Source organism: Humulus lupulus, chromosome 7, assembly GCF_963169125.1.
Source record: "Humulus lupulus chromosome 7, drHumLupu1.1, whole genome shotgun sequence".
NCBI classification, from domain to species: Eukaryota; Viridiplantae; Streptophyta; class Magnoliopsida; order Rosales; family Cannabaceae; genus Humulus; species Humulus lupulus.
The window spans coordinates 208,636,247-208,654,344 of NC_084799.1; the positions used below are offsets into that span (position 1 = coordinate 208,636,247).

Sequence of the window (18,098 nt, forward strand, 5' to 3'; positions counted from 1 at the left end):
GGTTGGAACCATCTCTGCCGCGAACTTTGCTAAGCGGTCGAAGTGACGAGCATATTCCGCCACTGTTAAAGTACCCTGCTTCAAGTTGGTGAACTCCTCAACCCTCGTAGCAAGTACAGCCGAATTGTAGTACTTTTTGTGGAACAACTCCACAAATCGGGTCCACGTCATGGTGGCAGCATCATGGGATTGCTGGACCAAGTCCCACCATATCCTGGCATCTTTCTTGAGCAAAGATGAGACGCAGGATATGCGGTCTGCATTACTGAGGTTCATGTGGGCCAGAATCGGCTCCACATTCCTTAGCCACTCTTCTGCCTCAAAGGGTTCTGTAGTCCCTTCGAAGTTTGGAGCGTGCTGCTTGCGGAACCTCTCATACACTGGCTCCATGTGCAGTACTGGATATGGAGCGTAGTTCTTCATAGGCCATCCCCCATACTGACCAACTTGTTGGGGTGCTGGGGCCATTTGCTGTGGCTGCGGCTGTGGCTGTGGCGGAGGCTGAGGCTGAGATTGAGCCTGTTGGCGTTGTTGCTGCAGAAGTTCCTCGACTTGCTGTCGCAGTCTGGCAATCTCCGCAGTGTTGTCAGCTGGCGGTGCCGGCGCGTTGCGACGAGCAGTAGCACGTACTCCCCTTCGGCGAACTCGAGGGACTTCATTGGTCGCTGGAACATCGTTGGAGGCGTTTCCGTTGGTGCGTGCAGATCTTCAGAGCGACATCGTAGCAGAGTTCTAACAGTTGAAAGAAACATGTTAGAACTTTACCTAATAGGCTCTAAGGCAAAAACTTATTCTAAAACAAACATAACTCGGACCTATTTAATATGACTTTTTATGAAAAGTTATATAAGTCTTTATTTACACTACAACAAATTTTCTCAAATATTACATTAAAATATAGCATAATTTTAGAAGTGCTATTGATATTGATAGGGAGACTTGGAGAAAAAAAGACCCGGTGAAAAAAAAATTAGGCGGCAAACACTTTTTGCCGCCTGAAATTGACAAAAGAGAACAGAAAAAAAAACTTATCCCTAATCTTTCAGTGCCTCTCTCTCTCTCAAATCCCTAATCTCTACCAGCGTGCCTCTCTCTCGCTCTCTCTCTACCAGCGTCAAATCCCTAATCTCTACCAGAAATCTCTACCAGTCTTTCTCTCATTGCATTCAGTCTTAAATCCCTAATCTCTAAGTGCATTCAGTCTTTCTCTCATTCGCTCTCCCTTGCTCTTTCTCTCATTCGCTCTCTCACATTCTCTCGGCTTTCTAACCCTCCCGCCGTTGAACCACACCACAACCACACCTTGCTGAAGCCTCCCTCACGCCGGTACTCACGCAACTGAAGCATTTGTGAGAAATGGGCTTCTTTCTTTCTATCTCTAATTATTATTAACTCTAACTGTTTTTTTTTTCTTATTGGCAGTTTCCAAAATAGGAGGCAAATTTTGGTTGGCATGACCATGAGTTTTGCTGGGTTTTCGTGTAATCCAATTTTGTCCAATGCATTTGCAGAGACCGGTATCATTGCCTTCCCTTCTTCAAAGTTACCATTTTTAGTTCTTATTCTAAAGTGGGTATTGGGTTATTCTTACAGAAGTGGCAGAGGGTTTTCGTATCTACACTGATGATGTAAACAAGTTCAAGATATCTGTACCAAAAGGTGAGCTGAAAATGGCTGCTTTTTCAGTTCAGCTTGTGTTGTGTATAATTTCAATTATTTGCTTTTTGTAGGGTGGTCATTGGCTGCAGGTGAGCCTGATGGGTTCAAATCCGTCACTGCTTTCTACCCAGAAGGGAACACTAGCTCCAACGGTATGAATTGTAGTTTTCTTCCTTCATCAACTGATTGATCTCTATGTGTTTGATAAAATGCCTCAATGGGGTTTGGTTTGGTTTCATTTTTCACCACTACCAGTGAGCGTTGTGATTACGGGGCTTGGTCCGGATTTCACCAAGATAGAATCATTCGGCCAAGTTGATGAGTTGCTGAGACTCTGGTGGGCATCCTCAAATTCTGCCAAGTAGTTACATTTTATTATTATTATTATTATTTATTTTCCTTTCTTAAACTCAATTCGTAATCTTTACGAACAGGTGAGTGGATTGGACAGGAGCTGGCAAAGACCACCAGGTGTGAAGCCAAACTTATCAACAGTAAATCTTCCAATGGTAAGACTTTATATAATCCAGCATTCTAGTCTTGGTTTTAGCAAACTCTGGTATGGACTATGTGGTATAATTTGAACTGAATCATGTCAGGTTTCTACTACATCGAGTACACCCTGCAAAGACCAGGGGAGACTCACAGATACTTGTTCTCAGCGCTTGGAATGGCATCCAATGGTTGGATCAACAGGCTATACACCATCACTGGACAGGTATTTATAAATGCTCAAGATTTTGTGTTAATTAGGTGGGGTTCGGGTGGGGAAAGGGTGCGTGTATGTACGTGTGAGATTTAGATAACTGCTTGGTGCATATGTGTTTTTCTGTTTAACTAAGCGTTCAGCTGTAAATTTTGTATAGTCGACTTTCAAATGTGAAGAGCGTAGAAAGAAGTTCTAGGCCATTTGTAATGCGTGTTCTCGATGATGAGGTGGATGACATTGACAATACATATGAGGAAGCTCAAGATAGAAGCTCCCTTTCCGCTAGTAGGTGTAATTTTAACGACCTTTATGTTAGGTATGCATTTAACTGGCCTTGATTGTTTTCCTTTACTTATATTCCATTTATCAATTCAAGTTTTGCATCCCTATTCTGTCATCAAAAGCTTTATTCGGCTGTTGTGTATTAATGTATAAAAATGTGGGAAATGCCCCTCAAGTGGTTGTTCTTTTGGTTCACCAATCTTGAATTAGATCTTTAGTTCTTTTTTTCGAATAGAAAAGGAAATAGCACTGCAGAAGTATGCCTTATTATTTTTTGAGCAAAGTATATCCCAAGAGAACAGTATTTCGACTCTTTCCTATTTTGTTTATAACATTAGTTTTTTGTATGTTAACTGTTCATGCCTACTTGTCACTTAAAAAAAAATACTTTGCTGCCAACAAATAAGTTCTCTTCAGTTGTAACTATCCTAATTTATAAGATATTTTTGCTTTTGTTTTGCTCAAGCAATATTCATCTTCAATATATAAACTGTGTGTTATTCCTGTGATTGGAGGGAGGCAGATTTTTTTTTGTTTTCCTGTTCTACATTTACTTGGCTGAGACTGTTCCTATTGTTACTTATCTAAGTTTTACAATTTATTCAATTTTTAGCTTGAGAAGCTGAGTGACATACAGTGCCAACCTGAGTCACAGCTAAAGTTCATAACAGAGGCCTGGCTTCAGGTAAGATAATTTAACTTTTATTTCAAGGTATAGTTTCTTCACTCGAAGAAATGAAATAATGTTTTCCTTACCATTTTTTTTTCAGATCGTTGAGTGCAGGCGTGTTTTGAAATGGACATATGCTTATGGATATTATTTACCAGAGCATGAACATGCCAAGAGACAGTTCTTTGAGTACTTGCAAGGTTAGTAGTATTATTGAGCTTGATTCTAAACTTATCTTTGTTTTGCTCTCTTTCAAGTTTTAACTTTGGCTTTTTGTGCAGGTGAGGCAGAGTCTAGGTTGGAAAGACTTCATCAATGTGCAGAAAAGGAGCTACATGTTTACCTTAATGCAGAAGGCCAATCAAAAGACTTCAATGAGTTTCGCACAAAACTTGCTGGACTGACCAGGTAGTTGCCAAACCAAAAATTTACTTGGCTTTTTTCTTTGAATCAGAAGGTCTTGTGCAACATGCATATTAATATTAATTTTTCTATGTGTGTGAATAAATATCTATCTATATATATAGGGAGCTAGTTCAGTAGGGGTGTTTTCCCTATTGGCAGGGGTTAATTTTTTGTATGAAAAATGGTATTTGTTATTTATTTGACATTGATGCTTTATCGATAAAGTGATTTATTATGACTGTTAGATTTAAATAAAATGGTCAAAATTGGTTTTCCTATTAATAGTGATAAAATAAAATTTCAATATGTAATGATTCCATATGTTTGTCTTTATTCATTGAAGAAGGCTTCTTTTGAGAAACTTGGTTGGAAGTGAATAATTACTGTACATTTTAGTTCAAGTAAAAATGTAATTTGGAGTTCTTCTTTACAAGTATATATTCTGAATTGAATACTTGTTCAATCATCTTCGACAGTACATAGCAGAGATTTCTTCATCAAAATGACTGGTTTATGGTTTTCGGTTTTCATTTCTTGTTGTTCCTCTAGTGTCTTTACTCGTTCTTCCAGATGTTTTACATAATTGATGGCATCTCCCAGAACAGAAGTCCTGTCCATCTGTTAAGAGTTTACCATCATTTACAAATTTGAGAAATATTAATGGCTTTACATATATACAATGTAGTATTGAGATCCCATAAAAAGAAACTTATAGGATTATATAGTCATATCATGCTGAATTAATTGGCATAAAACTAGCAGTAAGTACCTTCTTTAGACCTGGAACCACAGCGGAAAGAGCCACTACAAGAATTTTACCATTTAATTACATTAAATAATAACATGTTTTAAAAAACGTAACTAACTCATATTAATATACATTTATTATTTAGTAATAACCTTGATATATTTGTCAAAAAAATATAATACTAACATTCCATTTTGTCTCTCTCTCCATCTCTGTCTCTCTCATCCATTTCTCCTGTCACTCTCTTCGATTTCTGGCGATCACTCTCTCAATCTCAAGCTCTCATCGGCATGGGTATGTACTTCGAATCTTCACTTTTGCGATCTCCACTCATATTTTTTCCCAATTATAACCCTAATTCTCACTCTACTTATCATCTTTCCTTCAATTTCTCTTTCTGTTTTGTTTATCACTGAATCATTGATTTCGTTTCATTAGTTTTATCATTGCAAATATGATAATAATAATATGTGATATGGTGTGTTTCAGAATAAAAATGAGTAGGCTATTGATATTGTGGTTTGAGTATTTATTTTTTTATTTGAGCAGTAATCTAATTTGATTTGAATCAATAATTTTTGTGCTCTGTCTTGTTACATTGCCTTATTTAAGCTCTGTTTTCTTATAATCATAATTCTGTTTCATCAGCTTTTTTATGTGATATGGTGTGCTTAACCTATGCATAATAACTGTTTTGATTTCTTATTATTTTTCTTGACCCTGTTATTATTTTTGTTACCTTTTGGGGAACTGAGGCATTTATAAAGGGATCTTATATTTTCATCTCAGCTAGGTTTGGTTCATTTGGCTATTTTTTCACTTTCAAGGTATTCATTATTGTAGAGAAAATGCTCAAGATAGAACAAACTTTCATGGATTCTTTCTATGTGTGTTGTGTCTGCTTTTCTTTTTATTGTTGGTTTTATTTCAAACTGTTGCATTATTGTTGGCCTTTGCTATTAGTTTTTTTGCTTCTTTTGCTGCCTCTTGTCGTTGTATTTAAGATTTTTGTTGTTCTTTTTATATTGTGAGCTCTAGTTTCCAAGGACTCTATAGTGGGTTTGGATAGTTTCTTGGTTGTAAGAGTTGTAATTTTTTTTAATGATGACTCCTAATTAAAGGTCGAATGATGTTGATAGTTTATTAATTGGTATGTAATTTTTCTTTCATTTTAGTGGCTTCATTGGATTTCAAATTGGAGGGAACTTTATTTGCAGCATTTTGCAAGAGGTATGTTATCTTTTATTTTTGTTAAAATACTTTGCAAATGTTAGAGGAGTTTGAATATCTTAGATATTCATCCATAGTGAAGTAGGTTCTGAGATTATTATTATTGTGTGCTGCGGTGATAACGGAAGGTTGAGAACTTGTGTGTATTAGTGAAGTAGGTTCTGAGAAATTTGTGTGCTGCGGTGAGATAAGGAAGAAAACTTGTGTGTTGTTTGAATATTTTGAATTGATAATGATTGATGGTTGATTAATAAATATGGTTGGAATGTTTTCTGATTTTCTGTTAGTTATTTGATGTATATCTAATAAACTTCAAAAGATTAGTATCCCTTTTGTATACACCTATAAAAGATTAGAGGATCAATATTATTACCCTATGTTAATTATCCATTTTCTTAAACCTCTGTAAACATGAAAGATTTAATGTAATATGCTTCATAAGATGTAATGTAATAACCAATATTCACGAGTTCATGAGTAGGTGACAAGCCAAAAACATCAAACAGTGCAAATAAATCTTCTAAAGTACCTGTATACGTAGTTTATCAACTTCAATCATTAACAGAGATCCTAAATTCCCAGTGAGAATTTCTAAAGCATCCACATACTTTGCTTGTTGCTCCAATATAGAAATGTATACCATCGTAAAAGCAATGTATGATCTCCCTCATTCTACAACTATTTCGTTGATCAATAAATGTTGTGTTTGTGTCCTAGGTAGGCATGTTCATTCCTCAAATACATATTGCTGGATACATGCATATATGGACTTTGTGTTGAAAACATATACCCACAAATACAAATACTTTACATTTATAGCACATTCCTAAAGGTGTTTGATATACAAATGTATGCCTTTTTGGGCAAAAGATAGTCCTCCTCAGTGGCCGCTTGAACCTCTGGTCCTTCATATTGCTCATCAAAGTCTTCATAATCAATAACATCTTCAGCCTTCTCATCATAATCTATGTGTGAGATAAACACAATGAACATAATCAGAAAGTTTGACAAAATGAAATGAGCTAAACCATAGACTTTAGAAAACATATTATTTATACATTATTTTATTTTGTTTAATAAGAACTAGACCCTACTATTGTCAAAAACAAAATATAAAGGAGATGAAAAGTCCATTGAAATCCAAATAACAAAAAATGCTCAATCTCTTGATAAACCAAAAATACAATTCCTGAATTCTTTTTAAACAAATCACTGAGATGCCTACTTTAGCCCAAATAATATCAATCTCTTTTTCAATATTAAAAAATTTATCTTGTCCCTTTCTAAGCACAATGACCAACAAATAGCCATCACAGCAGAATCCCACAGCTACTTTCTATTTTTGTTACCCACTCCTAAAAATTGAAACTTAACAAATTTACAGAGTACTGTAAAGTAATCCAAAAAGCCTCCAACTATAAATAGTTTTACATTTATCCACAATCTTTCAGAAAAAGGCAATGAATAAATAAATGATTGACTGTCTCATTGCTGGTTTTGTGCAAAACACCAGCTTTGAGATAGAGCTGAATGATCCTTTCCAATAGACATAGTGAGTTCCATTCATGTAGAAAGTAAACAGCTAAAATCTTAGAATTTAAAGTTGTCCTTTAAAAGTACTTCCTCAATTTCACAATCGTCCCAAAATCCAAGTCTTTCTTCTATTTCTATCTTAACCCTCACCTGAATATGCAAATATTGTACAGTGAAGAATCATGTTGCTTCTAGGTTCTCCAAGCAAGAGTTTTCTATGACAGCTATTGTGATGTAATACTAGTGATCTACTTATGGGTTCAAATCAAACCATTACACTAAAGAAACTGAGAAATGCCAGGGTCCTCCAAAAGTATAAAGAAACTCTTCAAGAGGAGTATAGCAATTTGGCATTCTATACTTGTTAGATATACACTTATAGGAACCAAAAATTCTACAAAGAAGTACATAGGATATGTAAAGCTACCTCACATATATATATATATATATTCTCTTAGTCACTAAGTAGACTAAGTGATGGCACTAAGAATATTCTCTTAGTTAACATATGTCTTTTATTTATTTATTTTTTGCTGGTAGTGGCTACTAAAACAGTCGTATGTAATGTAAAAATTCTACATTTTTATGGAGTGGAAAAAGTAAATATAAAATAATATGAGGATAAAACTGGCAAAAATGGACCAAGAGATGCTTATTCGCTCTTTTACTATTAGTATGACACTTTGAATTTTTATTTCTTTGATGCCAAGAATGACTGTTTATTTCTGACTTTTATTATAAGTTTTTTTTGTGATAATTGATAATATGTTGTTATATATGATTTTTGTAACTCATCAAAATTCGTACTAATTATAGAAACGGTTGATCAGAAACTAGTCAAAGAGTTTGCCAAGTACAAGATATGTCATCTCCATCTACAAAAGGAAAGAGGCCAAAACACATATCTACAGGAAAATTAGTTAAACTCAATGAAAGGAGGAAGAGCTTTAGACTAAATTTGGAAATGGATAAGGTTGTCGAAGAGAGATATGGAGCAAGTGCACAGAGGATGATGAATTGAAGGATGGAGCAAGTTTCACGCATGGTTTACTTTTGTGTATCTTGTAATTTTTCTATTTTTCATTTTTGAAGTAAAAATTGTTCAAGATTATAAAACTTTATTATATTATGCTTTCAAACTTAAGTTAGAACTAAGATCTCGTGAAGTAGACACATTCATGGTTTGAATTAGTTATTGTTTAATGTAATACTTATGGTTTATCAATCTATTGAGAATTACATTTTATGATTAATTTTAAAATTTTTTTTATCAAAATACAATAATGAAAATCTTTTAATTAAAAAAAAAACCATATAAGTATACTTATCAAAATAAAATTTAAAATTTTATTACTATATGTTATGATTTAAAAACATATTATAAGCGTAAAAAATCGTTATGGTTTATATAATATAACAAACTAAAAATGTTATCAAAACAATCAAATGTAACAGTTGAAAAGTGTTATGAAAAAAGTACAAGATTAAATTTCAAATTTATAACCAAAAACTCTATCTAAATGTTATTATTTGAATATTATAGCACCTAAAAATGTGTCATTGAATAGTTTAAGATAACACCGAACATAACATTCAAAAACTGTTATAGAAAAGACTGGACTTTTAATAACAGGGGCTATGTTAGCATTTTCAAAAGTGCTATCAATAGTCCCGGTTAGCAGTTTTTAAGTGTTATGAATACTGTTTTTTCTTGTAGTGTTATATTTTATAGTGGGTTTCTATACTTAGAAAAACAAGTCATCTTTATTTTCTAAGTGTGTTTCTAATCATCCTATATGACTTAATTCTCAGGCTTGAAACTTATCTTTGTTCCAAAGTTAACCATATTGAGGGAGGGCTGGGATTAGTAAAATCGTTCCCACTACTATGGCCCACTAACTCTCAATAAGGAAACTTGGTTCATTGATTTGTATCCACCCTCACCGAACTTAGTCATTATTCATTTTATTTATTACTTATTATGATTGCGAAAAATAGAATCAAACTCATACATGAAAATAAAATAGCATGTTATTCATTTGGAAAAAAAACAATTTTCACTTATTACAATCATAAAAAGAGTAAATAAAACAAACAATAAAAACTATTAATCTAAAAATCAGGATCTTCTACATCCGATCCATCATCTAACATATCATCATCTATCTCCTCATAATCATCATTATCATGAGCATCAAAATGCCCTCTAGGAAGGTTTGTAAGAATTCTATGGTTTTGCTCATTTGTGAACTGAAACTCGAATTTTGCGGTGAACCTAACTAAGAGGAAATAATATCTCATTGCAAATGGTAGTCCATCTTCATCATTCATATTTTCCCATATTTCTTCTAAGGCTGCTATTACAGTATGAAAATCTTTAAATAGCCTTATTACTAGTACATATTGTTCCGTTGATCTTAACATTATTTGCTTAGCCTCTTGAAGGCCACCTATCTCTTGGTGAAACAAGAGCAATCTTCGAGTGCTCCTACGGTGTTTCTTGGCTCCCTTATTCTTTTTAAGGCCTTAATGGCTCGGATATCTTGGTAGGTTAAAGCTCCGTTCATACTTAACTGAAAACATAAACACTAAGGTTGTTAGCTATACACATAAGCAAAATAACTTGTAACTTAAACACTTACTTGGCGGTTAGATTCGGAGCTTTGAGCGTGTGTATCTAGGAGAACTTCATGCGAAGGAACCGTTTTCTCTGATACCAACTGTAATGACCCACTACTCTAGACTCTTGGACCATTAACGAAACTATAAATACAAATTCTTGCTAAAACTTACATTTGCGAGAATACCATAGTTTTATTAGAAAACTTATAGAAAATGAGAGTTACTTACAAAATAAATACCAAGAAGGATATGGGATCCCATTGTCTTAAAAACAAAACATAATTTAAAATAAAAAGACATTACATAAATAGTGCGGAAAATACATGTAAAAAGACATAAACAAAACTACATCCTCGAATCGAATAACGCTCGGCTCCTTGACTTCATTCACCATCGATACACAATCCCAAGCATCCACGAACCTGATCGCCTCTAAAGCTATTTTCCTGCACATAAAACAAAAAGGAATGAGCCTAATGCCCAGCAAGGAAAATCTAACACATAGTCATAAACATAAATTTCATAATAAACATAAAGACATATCATAACACTTATTACATACACTTATTATAATGGCCATTATTACTTGGGGTCCCATAGACTAAACAAGTCATATGCCCAAGAGATTAATGGGGTCCTACTAGCTAAGTAGGTCATATGCCCATAATCTATTTGGGGTCTTGTTAGCCTTATGGGTCATATGCCCAAGCCTACAAACATACATATTCATAACATATTTCATAACATAACACATAAGATAACATAAGCATAAAACATATAGATTCTATCCTATTTTCCTTACCAAAGTTACCGGGATAAGAGGACAGCGTTGGGACTTTTTGGAACACTCCTAAAACCATATATAACAGGGTGAGTCTAATGAAGAAAAAGAGATGAAATGAAAGGAATGGAAAGACTAAACCATTGAAAGTCACAATTACCAAAACTTATGTGCTCAAGAACTTAGATTCCCTAACCAAAATAAGAATGAGGTTAGAAGACTGAGTAGAAGACTAAGAGAAGGGAAACATAACATTAAACCAATGAACTAGAGTGTTTTGAATACCTTGAGGACTTGTAGATCAATCTAACCCTCGAACCGAAATACTATGAAATCTTACTTCCCAAAGTGTTTGATAAGCTTAAGATGATTAAGCTTATGATTTCCCCACCCAAGTGTTTAACTCTCACACTCTCCTAGCACTTGCAGCTTCTGAAGTTAGAGTAAAAGGTGAATAATGGCTGGGTACTAGGTCCTATTTATAGAGTTTGGGAATGAAGGAATCTTAATTTTACTTGAATAAAAATAATAGCTTTTTAGGTGAAAATAATTTGAATAATCGTTCAGCAGAGGCTGAAGACTCGTTCAAAAGATGTTGGATTTATGAAGAAGTTGAATGGCTGAAAGGAAAAAGAATTCAAAAACATTTGAATTATGCTGAAGGAGGTGATATATCGCCCCCTGTAGGCGATATATCGCCTGAGCCAGTATGCCCGAGGCGACCGTTCATCGTTTCGTGTTTTCCGTATCTACGTGCTGCGATATATCGGCACACGCTGAATATTTGAACACGAAATTACACATTTTTAGCTAAGTTTGAATGGAGTAAACAGCCTTGACTAAGCCCTCAGCGTATTCAAAGCTGTTGACTGACCCTATTGCATTCAAACTTTACTCCTTATTAAATTAAATCCTCAAAATACTTAATCCTTAATCACCCATTCATAACATGTGCTTAAAATCCTATTGGTCCTCATCTAAACCTTATAGTATAACAAATATTATCCTTAATATCAGTCATATAATCAAACCTTAGGTTATACTTAATATTCTTAAACTATAGGTTAAACTTAGAAAATCTATAAGTACTACTATGAGTGTCCAAATAATTCTCGGTCTGAACCAAAAATCCACAGTTACCAAGATAACACTATACATACTATAATACTACTAAATAATTAGCTAAGTAAAGTTCTTGGACTCTACAGTCACCGTCGGAGCGCCGGCGAGAGCTTTGGCTACCACTAAATTTTCTAAAAATTAAAAACAAAACTTTTCAGGACTCACAATGCGGGCTCTAAAATCATTCTTTTAGGGCTCGCAACGTGATTCCTAAAAATCCTATTTGTCAAGCTCTAAAATAGAGAGCTCACGCCTCACGAGTCCTAAAACTTTGCGAGCCCTAAAAAAACATTTTTTGTAGTAGTGAGTGAGACTCTGTGAAAACATTGAACATTTTCGCCACCAAAATCCCAAATAATAATAATAGTCGTCTCTACCCTTTATGAACTAATAATATAGAACTGCGCCAAGGTTATGCGATATTTTTTTTATTTTAGTTTGTATACCGAGAACACTATACCCTATACCAACATGTTTTCGGTATAAGTCGTCAACATAATTAAAAAAGCTGAACCTTCTTCTTCCTCCAGCAAAAACGAAAAATACCCACTTCTCTCTAAAAAACTCCATTTTCTCCAACTTTTCTCTAAAACTCTCCCACTCTACCATTATAAATAACCAATTTAAGCCCGATTTATGCTCTCCCATGAGTTGATTTTGAGTCTCCACATCTGTTTTTGAGGTATTTTTGTATTTTCCATGGTATTTATTTTTTAATTTTTTGGGTTTAGTTTAATCCGAAATTATTGTTTTTTTTTTCTATGAAGATCTTGGCTTGATTTAGTGTCTAGAAGCATATATTTGAGGTTACACAGCTTCTATTTGTAAGTTTTTTATTTTTTTCTATTTTACCCATTTTTTTAAATGGGTTTTCCTCCATTTTTGTAGCTGCCATAGCCTTAACCGCCCTTCTGCTCACCTTAGCCTCGATTCCGTTGGTGTCTCTATTGCTCGGTATATATATGTATGATGGCCATTGTAATAGATGTTTTTGTAGCCATATGTTTTATAGTGTATGCTTATGATATATGCTATATGTTTTAGATAGTCTTATGTTCTTTTATAGTATTTGATATAGTCTTATGCTTATGTTTACGATGTACATTTTTTTTTAGTAGATTTTCCTTGCTGAGCATTAGGCTCATTCCTTTATTTTAGTGTGATGCAGGAAAATGATTATGGAGGCGGAAGGATTCTTGGTAGCATGACATGTGTGTTGAGGATGAATGGAATGGATGGACTGCGTGTCGATCAAGGATGACATTTATTTTAGTCTTTTGAAATATGTCTCTTTTGTAATTCCGCATTCAATTTTTTTTTAACTTGTTTTTAAAGATATGTCTTATGTTTTGTAAACAATGGGATCCTTGTTGGGGTTTTATGCCCTAATTAAAACCCAAATTCTTTGTAATCTCATTTTATTATCAATAAAAGAATAGAAATCATTTTTTGACTTGGTCAATCACTTTGCTCACATGTTTTATTTTCATGATTATTTGTTTAATATAAACTTCTATTAAATCCCGAGCATATAGCTGATCTTATTTATAGTGACGTAATCATAGTGGAATATAAATATGATTATATGTTCAAAATAAGTTAGTCCTAAGATTAGTCAGTGCACAGGATTTACACTGACTTGCCAATCTAAGATATGATCTACTTACACATTATAGTATTATGTTATTTCCAGAATATTAGAAAAGTAGATAAGATCGGATGTATATGTTACATCGGACTAGACCGATATTGACAGTTGATAAGATAAGTAAACATACTATTATTATCTATTCTAGTCATATCATATAGTTTACCATAGGTCAATTCAATCTCAATTCTGAGTGGTTAGTATTCTAACTGATTGTATTATTTGAGTTCTTTGACTTGTTCGTTACCAGCTTACCCTACAGACTAGCCCATACTTACATCTTGGGAACTCGGTAATATAATTGAGTGGGAGTGTTAATCATAGATATGAACATCTATAGCTTCTGATGAAGAAGTGAAACGATGGTTTCCTTTTAGTTTGGTTCAAGGTGTTAAATGATAGAGATCTCATTTTAGTAATTAAATTAGTTTACTGAAATATCATTTACAAGGAACTAAGTGTTTTAAGGATAAAATACAATGAGGGGTAAAACAGTATTTTAGTCCTATCTCATTGTAGACCGTCTATAGAGGATTGATTGAAAATTATGGTTGTAACAATGGATAATTAATAGCGTATCTATATTTGTTATAGAGCGTTCTATGAATTCAAGAGTGCAATTCTGAGTCTATAGTGGAGTCACGAGGAATTAATAAGTTAATAAATTTATTTGTTAGATTTATGATAACTTATTGGAGCTCGATTTCATAGGCCCATGGTCCCCATTGTACCTTGGATAAAATCATCTAGATAGTCTCAATTAATTGATTTAATCATCAATTAGAATTATCAAAGTTGATCAGGTACCCTGTAATTTGAAATTGTACACATTTGGTAGTAAATCACCTTCAAATTTGATTGGGATTATGCTTTGTAGTCATATCTTCCAAGTGAAACACCAGCACCATTGCTTAAGTACAGAAGGGAAGAGCTTGAGAATTTGAGAGGAAATGGAAAAGGAGAGCGGAATGAGTGGGACAGAGTTTATGACTATGATGTCTACAACGATTTGGGCGAACCTGACAGAGGCTTGTCCTTTGCTCGTAAAATTCTCGGAAGGAATAGTGAATTCCCTTACCCTCGCAGAGGAAGAACTGGTAGACCACCCACCAAAACAGGTGATGATGCATTTGTGTTTGTAAGCTATGTACTTACGATTTGTTCACTTGAAGACGTGAAACTCGTTTTGATCAGACTCAAAACGAGTTTCACAACTTCAAAGACATACGTGATTTGTATGAAAGAGGATTAAAGCTACCAGCACTAGTAGTTGATGATGCTATGTACTTACGAATTGCAGATTTGGGATTTAGGGTCTTCTCTTTCAAACACTAATTATTTTTTTTTTCTTTCTTAAATTATGCTTCATAGATTCTAGAAGTGAGAGTAGGCTGAAAAAAGTGAATCTTTCGAAACCACTGGATCTTGTCGAATCTTTAGACATTTACGTTCCACGAGATGAACGATTTGGTCACTTGAAGAAGTCAGATTTTGTTGGGTATGCAATTAAGTCTTTATCTCATGCCGTATTACCTGCTCTACAAATATTCTTTGATCAGACTCAAAGAGAGTTTCACAAGTTCAAAGAAATACATGATTTGTATGAAAGAGGATTAAAGCTACCAGCACTAGCAGTTGATTTTATCAGAAAAGTTGTTCCTAACGACATTTTAAAGGAAATATTCCGATTAGACGGTGAAAAATTCGTTCGATTCCCCAAACCAGATGTTATTAAAGGTATTGGACATATTTTATCAAACAATCATACAGTAACTATTTTATTACATTTAATATCTTCATATATTTTATTTTAATGACTTGTAGATAATAAATCTGCATGGAGGACTGATGAAGAATTCGGAAGAGAAATGGTCGCTGGTGTTCATCCTATCCTCATTCGTCGCCTCCAAGTAATTTTGTTATTCTTGTAAGTGATATCAAATAAATAATTTTGTTTCATCTTTACTCATATAGTTTGGCCTAATTTTGACTATAGGAATTCCCACCGGCCAGTAAGCTAGACCCTAAATTGTATGGTGATCAAACTAGCAAAATTACTGAAGAGCACATTCAAAAAAACCTGGAGGGGCTGGATGTTGTTATGGTAAGGTTCTTTGCAAGATTATGTTTTATACAATAAGACTACAAATGTTTTATAAATTAATATATCTTCTGAACTAATTTTATATATATGTTGAACAACCTCATATATAGGCAGTCAATCAAAAGAAATTATTTATATTGGATCACCATGATTCATTTATGCCATACCTAAGGAGGATAAACGAAACTGATGCAAACGAAGTCAATAAAAATAAATCATTCTTATTGGAAATCAAAGATTCAATTGCACAACGCCTGAAGAAGATAAAAGCACCTGATAGAAAGGCATATGCAACTCGAACTCTCCTGTTTTTGACTAATGACGGCAGTTTGAAGCCTGTTGCCATCGAATTAAGCCTACCCCATCCAGATGGTGATGAGTATGGTGCAGTTAGTAAAGTATATACTCCAGCTGAAGAAGGTGTTGAAGGAACCATTTGGCAACTGGCTAAAGCTTATGTAGCTGTAAATGATTCTGGCTACCACCAGGTCAATAGTCATTGGTATGAAACTATAAAAGATTTTTACTCAAATAATTATGCTTGATTCATTTTAAAGTATATATGTTCATAATAATAATGCCTTGAATTTCGGTTTTTCTAAAGGTTGAATACACATGCTGTGATGGAGCCTTTTGTGATAGCAACAAACAGGCAGCTAAGTGTACTCCACCCAATTTACAAGCTTTTGCAGCCCCATTATCGTGATACTATGAACATTAATGCACTTGCTAGGCAGACTCTTGTGAATGTTGATGGCCTTATAGAGCAAACATTTTTTCAAGGAAAGTATGCTTTGGAATCATCATCATTAATTTATAAGGATTGGGTTTTTACTGAGCAAGCACTCCCAGAAGATCTCCTTAAAAGGCAAGTATATTTAGCATAGGACGTTGAGAAAATTGTTTTAATTTGACATAATGGGAAAGATATTAAGTTGGTTCAAGAGTAGTTTAGAAAATGTTTTTTGATAATCAAACATTATTGTGATACATTCATTTATTTTAGAAGTATAATATTCTATGGCTCTATATGTAGAGGAGTAGCAGAAAAAGATCAGAATTCTCCTCACGGGCTTCGATTGCTGATAGAGGACTATCCTTATGCTGTTGATGGACTAGACATCTGGTCTGCAATTAATTCCTGGGTTGAAGAATACTGCTCTTTCTATTACAAGACTGACGCCACCGTCCAAAATGATACAGAGCTTCAAGCATGGTGGAAGGAAGTTAGGGAAGTGGGTCATGGTGACAAGAAAGACGAAGCTTGGTGGCCGAAAATGCAAACTTGCGAGGAGCTAGTTGAATCATGCGCCATAATCATATGGATATCTTCTGCACTTCATGCAGCTGTCAACTTTGGCCAATACTCTTTTGCAGGATACCCTCTAAACCGCCCCACAATCAGCCGACGGTTCATGCCAGAAAAGGGTACCCCAGAATATGAGCAGCTTGAATCTGATCCTGAAAAGGGTTTCTTATTGACTATCACTCCAGAATTGCAGAGTCTTATTGGAATTTCCCTTGTTGAAATTTTGTCTAGACATGCTTCTGATGAGATCTATCTTGGTCAAAGAGAAAATCCTGACTGGACATCAGATTCGGAGCCCTTGCTGGCTTTCGAAAGATTTGGAAGAAAACTTGCTCAAATTGAAGACAAAATTACAAGTAGGAATAAAGATAAGAATAGGAGGAACCGTGTTGGGCCGGTCAATTTCCCATATTCTTTCCTCATGCCTACGGGGGAAAAAGGGCTCGCTGCCAGGGGAATTCCAAACAGCATCTCAATCTAAAACATATTTCATTGTGTTGTTGCTTTTCTAGTCTTTTTGTCTTTTATTTCCCGTCTTTCCTAGAATTGTGTGACCAATTGTCTTGTATTTGTGTGTTCGTATGAAATAATTTTTTAGCATAGTGTCTCTTCTTGGACGGAGGAATTAATTGTTGGTAGCAGGGCTTTGTGAATTTATAGCACTAACTCCGAATTAAATATGTTAGACAATTGGATATATACTATATTATATAATATAATATTCTCCCACTTAAATTAAATAATTACTTTTTTAATACTTATTTAGTTAATCAAACATTATATTAAAATATAATATTAAAAATTGATATAATATTAATAAAATAATTAAGAGAAGATACGTACATACCTCTGTCAATGCTCGATAATGTACAACAAGTCAATCCACAACCTAAATTAATATTAAATTCAATACCAAAACATGCATATCAGTCACTATTAATATTGTTATAGTGGTAGTAGTGCATGGAGAATATATGGCAGCTATCTTAAATAAAATTTAATTAAATTTAATCTCACTTATTAGAATAATATAATATTAAACATATAATATAATTTATTGTGAATTAACAACAATTTTAAAAAAAAAAAAAAACTAGTAAAAACTTAAATATAAAATCTACTTACAATATTTAATATTACATCAAATATGTAATATATAATCTCTTGTTGTCACTCCTAAATTAAAAAACTAAAACAAACATAAATTTAAACAAAAATAAATAAATTATTTATTTAAGATAAAATATTTATTTAAAAAATTATATGATATTCATAT

General features: G+C 33.8%; 1 protein-coding gene, 1 long non-coding RNA gene and 1 pseudogene across 2 annotated transcripts; all 3 read left to right on the forward strand.

Annotated features, from left to right (window-relative positions):
• The first annotated feature begins 1,427 nt into the window (after window positions 1–1,427).
• Window positions 1,428–2,706, forward strand: LOC133792697 (psbP domain-containing protein 3, chloroplastic-like; annotated as a pseudogene).
• A 466-nt stretch (window positions 2,707–3,172) lies between these two features.
• Window positions 3,173–3,724, forward strand: LOC133790186 (uncharacterized). The gene is made up of 3 exons (XR_009873945.1): window positions 3,173–3,335; window positions 3,421–3,520; window positions 3,602–3,724. It is a non-coding gene; the product is annotated as an uncharacterized LOC133790186 (long non-coding RNA).
• Window positions 3,725–9,435: 5,711 nt separating this feature from the next.
• On the forward strand, window positions 9,436–17,429 carry LOC133792698 (probable linoleate 9S-lipoxygenase 5). The gene is made up of 8 exons (XM_062230601.1): window positions 9,436–9,450; window positions 14,287–14,527; window positions 14,781–15,146; window positions 15,234–15,319; window positions 15,406–15,513; window positions 15,624–16,015; window positions 16,118–16,381; window positions 16,550–17,429. The coding sequence occupies exons 1-8, from the start codon at window positions 9,436–9,438 to the stop codon at window positions 17,301–17,303; spliced, it is 2,226 nt and encodes a 741-aa protein (XP_062086585.1). The 3' UTR covers window positions 17,304–17,429.
• The last annotated feature ends 669 nt before the right edge of the window (window positions 17,430–18,098 follow it).